Source organism: Canis lupus, chromosome 28 (assembly GCF_011100685.1).
Source record: "Canis lupus familiaris isolate Mischka breed German Shepherd chromosome 28, alternate assembly UU_Cfam_GSD_1.0, whole genome shotgun sequence".
NCBI lineage: Eukaryota > Metazoa > Chordata > Mammalia > Carnivora > Canidae > Canis > Canis lupus.
The window spans coordinates 10,108,316-10,125,203 of NC_049249.1; the positions used below are offsets into that span (position 1 = coordinate 10,108,316).

Consider the following 16,888-nt stretch of genomic DNA (forward strand, 5'->3'; position numbering starts at 1 on the left):
ATATATCCACTAAAATAGATAAAATTAAAAAGACTGACCACTTCAAGTGCTGGAGATGATGTGGAGCAACTAGAACTCTTATATAATACTAGTGGGAATATAAAATTACAAAACTACCGTGGAAAAGTTTAGTGGTTTCTTCTTTTCTTTTTTTTACTAGAGTCAACACACGATGTTACAGTTTAGCAGTTTCTTGAAATATTTAATTATTATATGATTCAGTCATTCCACTGTAGTTATTTATCCAAGACCATTGAAAATATATCCAACACAAAGAGTTGTATATGAATACTCATAACTTAAGCTTATTTGTAAGCGAAAAACTGGAAATAACCCAAATGTGCATTATTCCATAAATGGATAAACAACTGTGGTATATCCATGGAATAGATGGAATACTATTGGCAATACAAAGAAACAAACTATTAATACATACAACATCAATAAACCTTAAAATAATTTTCTGAGTAGAAAAGGACAAAAAAGAACATATCGTATGATTCTATTTAGATGAAACTGTAGGTAATACAAACTAATCTATGATGACAAAGAGTGGACTGGTGGTTACCTGAGAAGGAGGGAGGGACGGAAAAAGGAGGATAAAAGCGGTGAATTACAAAGGTACACATCAAAACTTCTGGACTTTACAAATACCTTCTTTTTTTGATTGTGGTGATGGTTTCCCAAAAATGTACATAAATCAAAACTTATCAAATTGTACTCTTTAAATACATATTAATTATATCTCATTAGGGTTGTAAAAATAGACCCAAGAAAGGCATAAACATTCTATATTCACCACTCTCAGAATAAATCTAGAAGTCCTCTTGGCAGAAGAGGAGGAAAGAAAATAAACAAAAATCATCACTGCGGCCAGCAGCACCACACCAAACAAAATGTGATTTGAGTCAATTACGCTGCACCTGCACGAGGGCGGAGTTTCTGCTCTGTAAAACAGGAATAATGCATTATCACTAGCTCTGCCTATCTCTTTGGGTTCTTCTGACCAGGTAAGATAAGGGGTATGAAAAAGTTTTGTAAACTGAAAATGCTACACAAATGTATCTGTCCTTATTCATCTCGTCAAATTTGGCACCCCATTTCAGTCAGGTGAGATTATTTTAGATTCTGTCTTCATCATTTAATATTACTAGTTTCCTCCTTGATTTCACATCCTTTTTCAATTTAATCATCAAATCACTATGCCTTTATACAAATCATTAACAATTATTTGAATTGGTCCAAGTCAAGAGTCTACTGACAGTATGTGACACATTATTAGTAATATCATCCCAATTCTTCAATTCTATAATTACTTAATTACACATCTACCTGACTGTACTATTCTACCTATATTTCTCTATCTTGTCTAACAAGATCAATATTTTATATTCCTTTATTCTGTCTACTATAACCTACCAAAAAGGGGAAATGAAGTTGTTCTAGTATCTTTGTTTTAATAAATCCATAATAGCTCCTAAGGTTTATTATTTCTGTCATTTAAAAAATTAATTTTAATAACATTCTAAAATCTTATGCTTTATCAAATTCACATTTGTAAGGTAGAATCCACTTTCTTCCTTTCCTTTCTGGAAAAGTAAATCTGCTTATGTCCAGTTTTATAAAGTTTCTGTTCTCTTATAATTCAAACATTACTTATCATCATGATTTCTCAGTATGTCTAAAAGGTCACTTACATAAGCAGCAAACTTACAACCAAGGTAGCTGGGTACTCCTGTACCACCAATCCCCTTACCTATCTTGGGCTTCATTTCTCCCTTATTAGGGATTATTTTCCTCTTATTTCTTCTTGTATAAAGGTTATTTTATTTAATGAATAAAAAGAGGAAGAGTGAGTTTTAATCATTCTTCTTTCACTCTGTCATGTCACTGATCCCATGTAATGAGCCTGTGGTCTTGCTACAAAAATATCTTTACAAATTCTTACTTGCCTTAGCATTTGTCAAAAGTTCAGGTTAGTTAACAGAGTTTTTCTAACACTATAGATCTTTATTATTCCTTTACACTTAGGTTTACTGTATTCTTCTCATAACCTTTGAGAGATCATAAACTGGTACCTCTCCCATTAATCTTGGTCTCCAATTTTTCCTCACTGTGGTAATTTCTGATCATATATCATGAACTTCGTTTTTGAGAGCCATCGATTGTTAAGCCATTTTCCAAGTTACAATCCAAGACTTGGATTACGAGAGAGCATTTCCCTAACTATTTGTAAGATTTGATTTCCCAAAACCTCGGGCATATTTCTGATAATATTCAAGATGTCCCTCCAAATTAAAACAGACTTGAAGATGACAAATACAATATAGCTCACTCATAACTCATTTCTTCTCTGCCAACTATTCTACCCACTAAGAGACAAAACAATAAAGTATAATAAGTCAAGGATTTATCAAGTGCATGCTGAGCTTAGTATTAGACTAGAGAGGTTATTAGTTCCTATGCTACCTTGAACTTTGAGCTTTAAAACCCTGCAACTGGTTCTTTCTCCCTTGAAAGCCTACAATAAATAACATCAAGTCTAGGATCTGAGATTTACAGCCCACAGAAGACTTCATGCCTAAAACTTATTTTCAAAACATCCTGAGAAACCCTTCTCATTCCCAAGAAACTCTCACAGGACCAAACACTCTAGGTACAACACTCTAAGTCACTCTTGAACAAATTCCCAAAAGAAAAAGGTTTTATCTTCCCAGAAACAATCTGATTTCAAGTGTACTCTCTTTCTTTCCCTGTAGCCAGAACAGATCTCTGGCCAGAACACTCCAACTTCAGGATCAGGTATGTTCATCTCTGGATAGTCCATGACCCCAAATTTTATTTAAATGCTCTCTTTACTCTTCTTGTAACTCTTGACTTTAGGCACCATCCCTTAAACCTAGGATACTAGATATCAGCTCAGATTTTTATTACTACCCTCTACTTATGTTTATCTTCATTAAGCTAAGAAGATTGATAATTGTTCAACAAACTTAATCTGACATGGATTTAATGGTTTTTACGTGTAATTAGGTACACTTGAGCAGAGAAGCTGGAGTCCAAAGACAAACCTTTCAACCTTATCTTGGGCTAGTACTGGTACCAAGAGCAGTATTCTGACAAAATTCCAGAACCTCAGTGGGCAAAATTCCTATTACTCAGGTGCGTTGATAGGGCAAGACAGAAGCCTGAAGTCACTTTTACCAAAGTTGGCTTTAAACCCTCAATTGTGAAATATCTGAGAAAAGAGAGTACTAAAAACAAGATCGCCCAGAGGAAGGGCTCAATGTCCAAGAGGTCAAAGGAATGGGGGACAGAAACAGCTAAGACCTACAGAAGAGCAAATAGGAGTATCTGAAGACTCTGATTTTCAAATGAGGGTGTTCAGTTAAGTAGTGGCATCCAACTTCTAAGAAACATATGCTCTGGGAGCCTTTCAGCTGACAGATCCATCTCCAGATGCTGGGAACTAGAATCAGGTAAACACCAGTGATTGGATTTAAAGCAAAATAGATTAATTGGCTTAGGATGAAGGCATGAACACCGAAGTTATTCATATTCCCAAGGATTCTAATATGTACTCAGGGTTGAGAACCATGGAGTTTATGAGACTATTTTCTCATAACATCAAGCCAAATAACTAAAAATACAAATATCAGTAGTTAAAATATTTAATGAACAGCTAGGTCAAACATTCACTCAAGTTCTTAAATTTCAGGTTCTAAACAAATTTTGAGACCTTTAAAAGAAAAAAAATGTTAGACCACACATCTGATTAAAACTTATGGGCAACGAGGGACGCCTGGGTGGCTCAGCAGTTGAGCATCTGCCTTCGGGCTCAGGGCATGATCCTGGGATCCGGGATCAAGTCCCACACTGGGCTCCTTGCACGGAACCTGCTTCTCCCTCTGCCTGTGTCTCTGCCTCTCTCTCTCTCTCTGTCTCTCATGAATACATAAATAAAATCTTTAAAAAAACAAAACAAAAAAAAACTTGAGGGCAACAAAATGTCTTTCATTCAGCATTCCTTCATTCCAAATTAGAATACAAATTAAGAACATGACAGGTGCCTGCTGTGTACCAACAGCCAGTCTTTTATACACCAAAGATCAATTTTATAGACCTGCTCTGGCTCAGTATAGAGTCTGAAATTGTAATATAATAGTTATTAATTATTAAATTATCTAAAGGCAAATTACACTGAATATTAACAACTAAAACCCCAACAAGTGGTAAAATTTATAATTTTAGTGAAACAAATTAACTTTAAAATATAATTTTCACCACATCAATTCAAAACTTTTTGAGGAAAACTACAGTAGAATCTGAATTTTCAATTTTAAAGCACAATGAAAATAATTAATTCAGGAGATCATCTTTAAGAAGTCCTTGACTCAAAAAAAAAAAAAAAAAAAAAGGTCCTTGACTCCCTATGGATACTTTCTGATGGCCTGGAACTACCAGAAAGCAAATTCTTTTCCAGTTCTAAGTATAATTAATTACTTTACCTTTTCCTATTATCACTTGCTTTGGCCTATTAAAAAAAAAAAAAAAAAAAAAAAACTTCAATTTTGAAGCAATTTTTAAAAATATTCCTAACTAAAAAGTATCACCAAAAGAAGATTAAAATTCAGAAAGAGATCTGGGTCCATTTATAGTTCTGTCACAATCTGTATGACCATGACCAAGTTACACAGCCTCTGTGAAAAGCAGCAACCATCCTGCACCTTATATATACGTGTATACGTGTGTGCACGTTTGCACAAGTATACATTAAGACTAAAGTCTACTCCAGGCCTAAAATTCTATTTCTGATAAAAAGGTAAAATAGGAAAAATTTGGAAACTGTGGGTTACCCCTGTAAAGCACTGGTATATAGCTATGTTTAGTTGTAATGTAGTTAAAAAAAATCCAAAATACTTCAATGTCTGTGATCATAGCAGGTAAGATATGATATGATTTTAATGTCTTTAGTAACATATTATCAATATATATGTTTAATGAGATTCTAAAAATAAGTACACTGCTACTGAAAAAAGAAAATGTGTTCTGGAGAAGCTTTACTACCTACCACAACCAATGCACCCACCTATCAAATTAAAACACCCTCATTTCTTTATTTTTCTTCTATCTCTGATAAAAAAAAAAGTAAAGTATTCTTTTGTCATTCTTGTAAGTCTGACTTTCACTTCACTGGCTCAGCGAACCAAGACAAAATTTTTTTCACTTAACTTTCTAGGACTGGACAGGGACTGACTGCAAATACCAAACCTCTTACTAAGAGGTACTTCAGAGAGAGAGCAGGCCTCAGATTAGAAAGCTTATTATTTTTCCAGTTTCAAAGTAAGATTCAATCAACTTACCATTGTCCCAAAAGGAATGGCTCTTGAAGCATGGTAATAAATGGCTATAAAATTGATGAAGAAGGCAGTGCCACACACCATAGCTGGGATAAGAAATGCCCCAATAAACATCTGCTTTATCCATCTCCTTCCTGAAAGAAAAAGGAAACAATGAAAATCAGAGCAGGGTGGGGCATATATATTAATGTTCGTAAGGTACCAAATTGTTATTTATTTAGTACCAAATTATTTATTTAAAATTCTAATGTAAAGATCTCAAAATGTGACATTGTAATACTTGTTTCAGGACAATACCTGATAAAGACCGTCCAGTATGTCTAGTGAAAACATAGCTTTTGAAGTGGGTATACTGGAAAAGAGCAATGGACTATAGTAAAATATTCCAATGTTCTATCCTGATTCTGCCACTTTGAACTTTGGTTCTGCCTCCGTGAACTTTGGTAAGTCACTCAACCTTTCCAGGCTGCAAGTTGGCCTAGATAGGTGTTTTCAAGCTATTACTTGGAGTTTGGGACATTCCTAGAAGTGCCCATGAAGTCAATTGTGAAGGAAGAGCCCCAAGCCCTGCTTCAACCAGAACAACTCCATTTTCAACACTTTTACACACTGGAGTTTCATGAAAGCTTTAAAAAAAAAAAAAAAAAAAAAAAAGGTATAACACCCCTGGTGTAAGTTGTCCCTAAATTTACTTACTTTTAGCTGTAATAATGATTATAAACATATATTTAAATCTATTTGTTTCAAAAGGGAAAATAACAGAGTGTGCCTCATGAGCTCTCTCTCATCAATTAGAACTACAGACTTAAAAGTTTCACTATTTCATTTTCTTCCTTTCCTTTTTTTTTTTTTCTTTCTTTTTAAAAATCTGGGTCTTGAATTCACAACCCTAGATCAAGACTTGAGCTGAGACCAAGTGTCAACTGACAGAATCACTCAGGCACCCCAGTTTCACTCTTTCTTTGTATCTCTCTGTATTGCCAAAATTCTGTACAGTGATCATCTGTTATTTAAATAATCAAAGGAAACTGTAAATTTTAAACTATGTAATCAAAAATTCTAAATCATGTTCATACTGATCAGGAGAGCAACAAAGAGCTATTTTCTAATACAGCAGAGTATATAAGCAAGAGCAGTACCAAGGAAACATCTACATACTGCTCAGACACAAAATATAAAGATTTCAAACTGGATCACTATTAAATTCAACCCCACAACCAGAAGAGAGACTTAAACAGGAAGTGAAATAGGCGAAAGAGCAATACCCTAACTTCTGTTTTGTTCTATGTAAGGTGCTTTTTAAACATGGATCTCATAAAATTACTATCCGAAATCTTGACATTTCTACAGAAAGACTCCTTGATTTGCAACTTTCACCTCTATTTTATTTCTTTCTCAAAGTTTTTTTGCCACAAAAAAAGGTGGCAACTGTAATATTATTTTTCCTGTTTAATTCTATTTCCTAGCACTCTCTTTTCCTATGCTTTTTATTATCTTCTCAGATTCAGACATGTATTCATAAATTCTATATTCAATTCTATTTACTCCTTTTCCCTCCAACAGTCAAAAAGAATCACACATTCCACTGGGTACAATTAGTAGTGCAAGCTCTGCATTGTGCCTCCTGCTGCTCACCATACCCTTGGAGATTTTGGTCAAGTTCCAGGCTACCCCTAACTTCAAATTAGATCTGGAGGATTACCCATAACCTGAAGACAATGTGCAGGCCTTGAGCTTCATTGTAGTTCAAATCCTGAAGTAACTCTGAAAAACTCTTGATTTTCTGGTTGACCTCTTACATTACACCCTGGCTTTTAGGGATTGCTCAGACAAAATATCAGGATATGAGCAGACTTTCCCAAGGCACTGTCAATCAGAAAATAATCTTTAAGGGCACCTGGGTGGCTCAGTCGGTTAAGTGTCTAACTCTTAATTTCAGCTTAGGTCATGATCTCAGAGCCCCACTTTGCAATGGGCCTGAAGCCTGCATAAGATTCTCTCTCCTTCCCCTGCCCCTCCTCCCAACATCTCCCCCCGACCTGTGAGCTCTTTCTCTCAAAAAAAAAAAAAAAAAGAGTTAAGTACAGTAAAGTTTGGCTGGGTATTCTTAACTTGCGATCAAACTAAAAGCAAATTTATGTCCAAGTATAAATAAATTTCCTGTTTTAAATAATTTGTTTCTGGGATCCCTGGGTGGCTCAGCAGTTTAGCGCCTGCCTTCAGCGTGGGCCATGGTCCTGGCATCCCAGCATCGAATCCCGCATTGGGCTCCCTGCATGGAGCCTGCTTTTCCCTCTGCCTATGTCTCTCTGCCTCTCTCTCTCTCTTTCTGTGTCTCTCATAAATAAATAAAATCTTTAAAAATAAATAAATAGATAGATAGATAGATAGATAGATAGATAAAGTTTCTGCGGTGGAGACTTTTCTAGAGGTCATAGCCTAACTAGTTTCCAGGTTAAATTCAAAGCAGAAGTTAACTTAGGCATTCTAATTTCCTAAGGATGGTGGCCCTGTAGAAGACTTGTTTCCCATAATACTGAAGGTAAAATATACAACAAATAACTAAAACAAATAACTAAAATAATTAGGAATCCATAATAACATTCCTTCAGGCAATCCAAAGAATTGTTTATACTGAAGGTACAGAGGACCTTCAGTCTAGTAGGACCAATAAAAAAAGCAATAGTAAACCAGGATGTCCTGGAGGAATCCTAATGATCCTATGTATGCTCTGAGTGCCAATAATCTGTAAGTCTAGTTGACTAAAAGACAAGATTCCTTAACACTGACATTGCTTAGAATGAGTTGGGAAAAATCACATGAGAAAGTCTGTATTTTCAGAATATAATTTTAGGGTCTTTCAACAACCCTTGATTCATAAACTGAAATATGAAATATTCATATTCATTAACTGAAATATTTAGTACTTTTCTGACCCCATTAAAGGGAAAACAAAAAAACTTAAAGACCCTCAAATGCCATAAAAAAACCACCAAGGAGCAGTACCTTTGTATCATCTATGTATTCCCCATCATTTCAGATCACAATAGTAAAGAAGCAAGGGGGTATTTAAGATGAAGTGCTCTTAGCAAAAGATTGTGACACAGAGTAACAGAAATCTCTGTGCAAGGTACTTTGACAAATATTTAAGAATCAATAGAAATAAATAGCTCTCCTTCCTATTCTCCTTCCAGTCCAGACACTTTATCCATAAGCCATAAAACATGCCTTTTTATTCAGCCATAATGCCTCTGTGTGGAGGCCTCCCGGGGAGCACATCTAAGGAGTAAGGTACCTCAAAGCAAGTAATATTAATAACTTAAATATACTCTTTCCTGTATGTTCCTCAGGGCTAACTTTACAATGGACAATGGAGATAATCCATTAATTATTCATAATTTTCAGAAATAAAATGCAAGGATTACATAAAAGCAAGATAGACCACATACAGGTCTGGTGGAGATTATGTGAAATAGAATAACCAAGTATTTTACAATGGCTGTACTGTCCATTTTAAACTCCAAATACCTCATAGTAAAATATTAGAATCTATAATTAAAAATATGAAGTCATAACTTATTAAGTTACCTCCTTGTCTGGCATACAGACTTCCTCCAAAATAACCATTCACTGGAGATGTAGCAGCATAGACAAATATGGCTGTACTGAGCATTGATCCCCTCCTAAAAAGGCGAAACATATGTGATAAGTTAAAGCCAACAATTTAAAGAAAATATCATAGAGTCTATCACATTAACATTAGTTGAATTTCAAAGATAAATTTAACAAGAACACAAAAAATATCATCCTGGACTATAAAGGCTCTCAAGAGACTACCTGGTGAATAAATTTCTAGTTAAAACTGTATAGGCTGATACTAATTTTTTTAATCTGCAGTTAAATTTCATAATATATTCTAAATAAATATTTCACATCTCTTTGGCAAAAATATTAGAAGCTGGCACTCAAATTGTTTTGCAACCCTGTAACCGATCACATCATATGGATAAGGATATTCATCTGTTAAGAAAAATGATTAGAATATTCCTCTTTATAATTTAATTGCTTAAGTTCTTGGCCACTGATAGAAATAAAAAATAAAATGGAAGTAATATAATCTATATTAGAGCTATTACCTTAAATGGTATAACACTGAAACTTTTCCTATTTCGTTTTCCTTATACTATTACAAAAATTATTTTTTAAAAATCCATAAAGTATCATTTTTGTAATGAGTTATGTGGGTTTGAGTTTTGTTGATTTGTCCACAAATCAACATTAACCTGAATTAACAATTTTTCTTCTTTTTTTTATTTTTAAGAGAGGAAGAGAGAAGGGAGGGGAGGGGCAGAGGCAGAGGGAGAGAGAAAATTATAAGCAGGCTCCATACCCAGGACAAAGCTGGATGTGGGGCTCCATCTCATGACCCTGAGATCATGACCTGAGCTGAAATCAAAGTTAGACGTGTAACCAACTGAGCCACACAGGCACCCAACAGATCAACAATTTTTAATCTCTTCTTCCACTAATAATATCTAGAGAATTCAGACCAGCTCTCCTGTTGAATAAAGCTGAACAAAATATTTTTTTTAAGATTTTATTTATTTATTCATGAGAGACACACAGAGAGAGAGACAGAGACATAGGCAGAGGGAGAAGCAGGCTCCATGCGGGGAGCCCGATGTGGGACTCGATCCCGAGCTCCAGGATCACGCCCTGAACCAAAGGTAGACACCCAACCACTGAGCCACCCAGGTGTCGCTGAACAAAATATTTTAAATGCCTAGTTGCAAAGAGAAATATTAAGATGATAAAAGATACTATCTTTTGTCGTAATATAGAAATGTACTTAAACCGCTAACAATATACACTATTTTGAAATTTACCATAACTAGGAAGGTAAAATAAAGTCTGTATAGAACACATAACCTTCTCTGTTTGAGTTAAGGAATATTCACTTCAAGAGAATTTATAAGAATATCACACTAATGTGTGTACTAGGGAGATAAGCAATTTTCATAAATTAACCACCTTCCAGGTAATTATTATATTTCACTAAACACATATGTAGAATCAAAGATATCATATAGTCTTAAATATGTAGCACTCCTCTGCCTAAGCACCTATGTTCAACTTCTTAAAGTAGATGAAACGAATAAAAATTACAGTATTCAATTTCCATCAATACATAGCTAAATAGAAATGTGGTAGTAATAAACATGTCATTCCCAAGTTTCAAAGATAGTGGGTCTCAGTGCAATTAGCTGACTCAGTCACTAGAACAGGGGACTCTGGATCTGAGGGTCATGAGTTTGAGCCCCACACTGATTAGATCTTACTTTAAAAAAAAAAAAAATTAAAGGATTGTGGGTCTCAAAGTTTTTTAAATCAAAATTTGTTTTTTCAACAGCTCAATTAAACACTCCAAGTACTAACTTTTCCCTTTAAGATTATCATTAAAAAATCTGATCATTCTCTGTAACTGGGTTATGTGAAGATTGACACATGCCTACCCGTGCTGAAAACTGAAAGGCTGCTTTAGTCTAACACCAGTCTTTTTAAAGATTTATTTATTTATTTATGATAGACAGAGAGAGAGAGGCAGAGACACAGGCAGAAGGAAAATCAGGCTCCATGTCAGGAGCCCGACGCGGGACTCGATCCCGGGACTCCAGGATTGCGCCCTGGGCCAAAGGTAGGCGCCAAACCGCTGAGCCACCCAGGGATCCCCTCTAACACCAGTTTATTACCAGTCAGAAGCTTTTAAGTAGAGAGGGTTCAAAAGGATTGGTCACATGACTGAGAGTCCAAAATGCCTACCAGGGATTTAAGCTTGCAATTCTCAGAGGCATTACGTTAAATGAAGTATAAGTCACAGTTTTAAAAATCAGATATACCCTTCATCTGTTTGTTCATAAATATTCTATGCACATTTCCCACCCAAAACACACCATCTTCAACTACACTGAAAGATCTGCTGACATAGGGAATTGGCCTCCTGGTTCATCTCTCTGAAACTTGAGGTGACAGACATTTAAGGAGTTGCTTATATTTATCAACTCATCACTGTCCACCCAAAGTTACAGAGCAGCAGTATTTTTCCAGACTTACCTACAGCTTCTCTCATACTATGCCTTCTCAGGAGTTAATATCTCACTCATAGGCATCCACACTGATACTGATTCTCTAAATATTTTTTCTTTACTGATTGCTATGGTCATCACCAACACAAAATAATGTTCATGTGTTACATTACTTGCCTTTTATGTTTTATAATCATTCTGACTATGGAGCGGGTCTAAAAATGTCATGTACAGGGTTTTTCATTTTCTCACTATGTATCTTTATTATCTCTATTTTCATTTCCATAGCAGAGCAAATTATAAAGATGTAACTGGATCTTCAGCTTTCAAAAATGCCTATTCATTTTGTCAAACAGCACTTGTAAGTAAGTAACTCTGCTCATACCTCTAATGGAACATAAACTTTGTAGCCAACCAAAATGTTCAGTAAGGCTAGTAAGTTTTAGCATGTAACAGAAAAATATACTTCTAGCTAAGGATTACTGTCCATTATTTAATTTACCTGCAATAATAACATTTATGTTATTTAAATTCTAAGGCAAGTGAAATAAGCAAATTGAATTATGATTGACTTAAAATGTTTAAGAACAAGTAAAAACAAAGTTAAATACATGTACTTACTCTGTATATAAATCTTCTATCATTGCCACAATAATAACTATAAGAGACACAGCAAATATCTGACATCCAGAACCAATGAGAGAAGAAAATATCAGTGGGTGACTTGATGGTCTAAATACATCTCCATGCACCTGCTTCCATCCATACTCATCTCCTAGGTCTCTATCCTATATACATATAATTAGAGAGAAAAGAAAATCATACGGAATGAAATTAAAATACATAAAGTAGGTGAAAAATTACAATTCCAGTTGCCAAGTTCTCTCCCTCCAAACTTGTAGCTATTTAAAAGGGGTTCAAAATATCTAGAAGACATTTCAAATTTAAAATAATCACTACCTTAGTAATTTATAATGTTAGGGATGCCTGAATGGCTCAGTGGTTGAGCATCTGCCTTTAGCTCAGGTCATGATCCCAGGATCCTGGGATCGAATTCTGCACTGGGCTCCCGCAGAGAGCCTACTTCTCCCTCTGCCTATGTCCCTGCCTCTCTCTCTGTGTCTCTCATGAATAAATAAAATCTTTAAAAATATTTATAATGCTAAAGTTACAATATAAATGGCATTTACTAAGGTTCAGGAAGGTGGCTCCCAGTTACGCTGAGAATACCAATGAATGGAAAAATAAAAGAAATGGTCAAAATGAGAGAAGAGCACACTGGCTCTCTGAACACTGCTATTCTTGCCATTTACATCACACCTGTGGCACATAGATAATGAGGGGTCGGGTGAAGAACAAAGAGAGAAAGAAGATCAAAACCAGTCCTAGATGCCTTAAAATGCAGAAATGTCCTTTACAGCTTAGAATATAAGAAAATATATAAGGAAAATATCAAATGGTTAAATGCTATTTATTAAATATTATTTAACTGTCTATACCACTTTTTAAAAAGGATGCAATTTTTCCTTTTCAACCTGAGTAACAAGTATCTAAAACAGTAGTTCTTAAGAAATATCAGTCCCTTAAGATAATCTGGCTTTTTAGGGGTTGGGGGTGATCCTGGTCAGATGCGTTTGAGAAGCACCAAATATTTTATCTAATCTGTGATACTTCACAATGCACATTAGCATATTAAATTTTAATCTGTTTAACTCTTTTCCAAACTTACTTAATGATGGAGTATATCTATAGAGAATAGCCATTAATATTCTATAGAACACACTTTTGCTCATTAACAACATTGTTGCTTAATACAGTAAAAGAATTTAGAAAACAAACGTCCCCTCTGAACCAACTAAACTAAATTAAACCTTTTTTTATGCAGTATTTAACAGAATTAGAAAAATGTCAATACAGGTCTAGAACTTCGTTGCTGAAGTTCTAGAATCAAAAGCTCTGAAAACTGAAAGTTTGTTTCGGAAGTCTGACACATTCTTATTTGGTGGCAAAACTTAAGCATGAAGAAGAGGCTATTTGTACTGTTTATCTCATTTAAGGTGAACATTCATATGTTTTGCTGAAAAAAACATTAATACACCTGATTATGGAGCAGGTAATCAGAGCATGTAAAAACACTGATGTATTAGATTATGGGGCATGTAATCACAGCAGGTAAAAACATTAACATATTTGAGTAGAGACCCCTCAGGGAGTTTTACACCTTTCTAAAACCAGAAAATTCTGAATTCTGAAACTCATGTGACCTACATTCCAACATTCAAAATAACACCGAGTTAAATCATTTTTATAAACATAAAATGTAAAAAAAAACAAAAACAAAAACAACAACAACAAAAAAAAACCCATAAAATGTTTGCTTACCATATCATCCATTTCTTCTTCTTTACTGTACCGGGCATAATCTTTTCTTAGAGTTCTCATTAAGATCATTGAAACTAAGCCCACCAAGAAGATAACCATCATGAAAGAATTGAAAATTGAAAACCAATGAATCTAAAATAACAGAAAATAAAATATTACCAACATTAAGTATCAGTCACAAAATTCACAGGTTTCATGATGACAACAGCATGGTAGTGAAAAAAAAAAAAAACACAAAGTTTTTTAAAACTTTTACATAAAAATCCAAACTTAAGACATACTGAGGTGAGTATTCACTATGCAAAGAGACTGGCTTTCCTCACGGTAAACTTCAGATACATTAAAAACATGATACTGTATACGTAGATTTTCATAATCAATTTTATTGTACAAATAAAAAGTACAGCTTTGGCATTACACAGAAAAAACACGGGATCTGGAGTCAAACACGCCTGGGTTTTTTTTGTTTTTTTTTTTTTTTTTTTTAACACGCCTGGGTTTTAACCCAAAATCTATCAAATTCTAGCTATGTGACCCCAGCTTTCTTATAACAAAAAGGAAGGTAATAATACTATCCTGATCTGTATGACTTAAGAACATGTATAAAAAAGTATGATACCATGTCTGGCACAGAGCAGCAAATATTCAATAAATATGTTAGTTCCCTTCCTTCTAACTGAGCAACAACCTGAAATCCTCCTTAAAATACAAAAGACTGAACCATCATGGTTGACTGTCATGGATGTAGGCTACCCTCCTGAAATGATATGCCTCACTTGCTTCCAGTTCATCCTCTCCATCCTGCCAACATCCTTATATACTCCCTTCTAAATGAGTTATCTATGGTACAAAGAACAATGAGGTACCCCACTGTGTCCCAATGTTCCCAAGGCTTTTGACTTTGATTTCACTCACACATATGTCGCAGAATTATGTCCAGATTCTGATTTATAATCACAAAGTAAGCACACTGTATCTCTGAGGGCAGAACTCAGTGCATCGGACTTCAAATTTCTTTATATTTTAATTCCCAAACGTTCCTGAAGGATAGTTCCAAAATTTCTCTTCTCTAACCAAGGCCCCAATTTCATTTATTTTTCTGCATTTTCTTCCTAGCCTTTCATTCTTTCTGTCAATCTCCTAGAAGTTATTCCCGTAAATTTGTACCTTTCTTCGGCATCAGCTATCACCAAAAGGCCCCATCTACAACACTATCTGCTCCCTGGGGTAGTTATATAGCTCAAATAAGGTAATAAATGTAAAGCATATGGCTTAGTGCCTAGCTCATGGTAAAACGCTAAAAAAACTTATAAGTCATTTTTATTAATATCTTTTAAAGTGTTTGCATGATCTTTTATCCCCTTATTCTTCCTATTTTCTTCTTATCTCCCTCCTTTCAATGCCAATATTTTTCAAATGAGGAAACAATACCTTCTACTTCTTCCCCTACTTACTCCTAAAAATGATACAATCTCACTTTGCCCCACACATTTTCTCTCAAAGGCCTGCAATGAACTTTTAAACTGATTCAGCAGTCAATTATCTGCCCATCGTCCTTGCTCTCCTGCCACATCTGACCTCTACCGCCACTAAACCATCCTCTGTGACAGGCTGTTGCTTCTCTTTCATCTTCTCTTTCATCTTTGCCTTCCCCTCCCACCCTGTGTGAACTTTTCCAAAAGTGCCAATCTTGGTGCTCTATGGTGACTTCTTCAGACTCAGAACTTCTAACTAGTGTTCCACTGATGATGGAACATCTTCTACACTCTCAACCCCTAACCCCTGTCCTGCTCCAAATCTCTAGCCCTCTTGCTCATTCATGTTTCACACTTGTGCTAAGTATGATTGTTTCCACTTGAATGTCTTTCTGGAATTTCAGACTTAGACCGCTCTAAAGTAAACTCATCATCTTCTGCCTCACATATAACATTTTCCTGATTTCTAATTGCTGCTAATGGTACTAACATTTGGCTTTGAAAATTTAGAATTCTCTCTGGCTCTTCCTTCTCCTTAATCCTTCCTATATAATAATTACTAAGCCTTTGTTTTCCTTCAATAGGTTTCTATCAATCCCATCCCCTCCACTCCCACATCATCACCTCACACCCTGAGGCAGCCTTAACGGCCTCCTACTTAGCCTTCTTTATTTTCAGTCCCTGGCCTTCCTTCCTATCTAGCCTATATAAAAGTTACCCACAAATCTTTCTGAAACATGTTCATAGATCACTTCTCTATTCTAAAACTTACAGTGACATTCCTTATTTTTTTCACATATCAAATCTAAACTATTTTCCCTAATATTCTGTACCCTCTGTGATATGGCTACTTCACCTTATCTAGCCAACCTTTCTTTCCACTGTTGCCTATATTCCAGTAGGGCTTTTCTTCTTCAGTGACCCACAAGTACAGCACACCCATTTCTACCAGCATCCTTCTCATAATTTCTTTCACATGGGATCTACTATCTACCTCTATAAATTCCATCTACTATTTAAAGCCCAAATCGAAAACCTTCTCTCTCCTCCATAAAACCTCTCATCTATGTATTCCATTATTCACAGATGCACTCCTGCTCTGAACTTCTACAGCTACATACATGAAGGATGTACTGTCTTGTAGAATTAGGACAGATTTTAACCTGGGCTAATGTGCTAGGTATGTCCACTACTAGGATGAGGGGCAGTCCTGGCTGTTACCCACCCTGAGGCTTCAGGCAAGGGACAAACTCTGTGGCTCTCCCTGAAAAACAATTGCCTCTACATCTTCATAAAATCATTTTTTCCCTTCATTTCATAATTTATTTATTGAATACCTACTGAAATTACAAAGAAAATAATGAATGCATTTTGTAATATTTGCAAAAGGGTTATAGAAGATTTAAGTTTACCATTGAAGTATCATTCAAGATTTATAAAAGCAGTCTATAAACACAGACTTTTCCGAAGATTTGATTTTGTTCCCACCCTGAGAAATTAATGACCCAAAAAAGGACAAGAGAAAAAATACGTATGTTTCATAACTTCTGTTGATTTATCAAATTTTTGAAGAGAAAAGAAGTTTTAC

General features: G+C 35.1%; 1 protein-coding gene across 1 annotated transcript in view; it reads right to left on the bottom strand.

The window, feature by feature from the left end:
- TM9SF3 (transmembrane 9 superfamily member 3) overlaps positions 1 to 16,888 on the bottom strand; it is a 67,840-nt gene that overhangs the window by 22,221 nt on the left and 28,731 nt on the right. Inside the window, exons 6-9 of the mRNA XM_038578389.1 lie at positions 13,826 to 13,957; positions 12,065 to 12,231; positions 8,949 to 9,043; positions 5,364 to 5,494 (exon numbers count right to left, since the gene is read on the bottom strand). Of these exons, the coding sequence (XP_038434317.1) occupies positions 5,364 to 5,494; positions 8,949 to 9,043; positions 12,065 to 12,231; positions 13,826 to 13,957 (525 nt within the window). The remainder of the gene's footprint in view (positions 1 to 5,363; positions 5,495 to 8,948; positions 9,044 to 12,064; positions 12,232 to 13,825; positions 13,958 to 16,888) is intronic.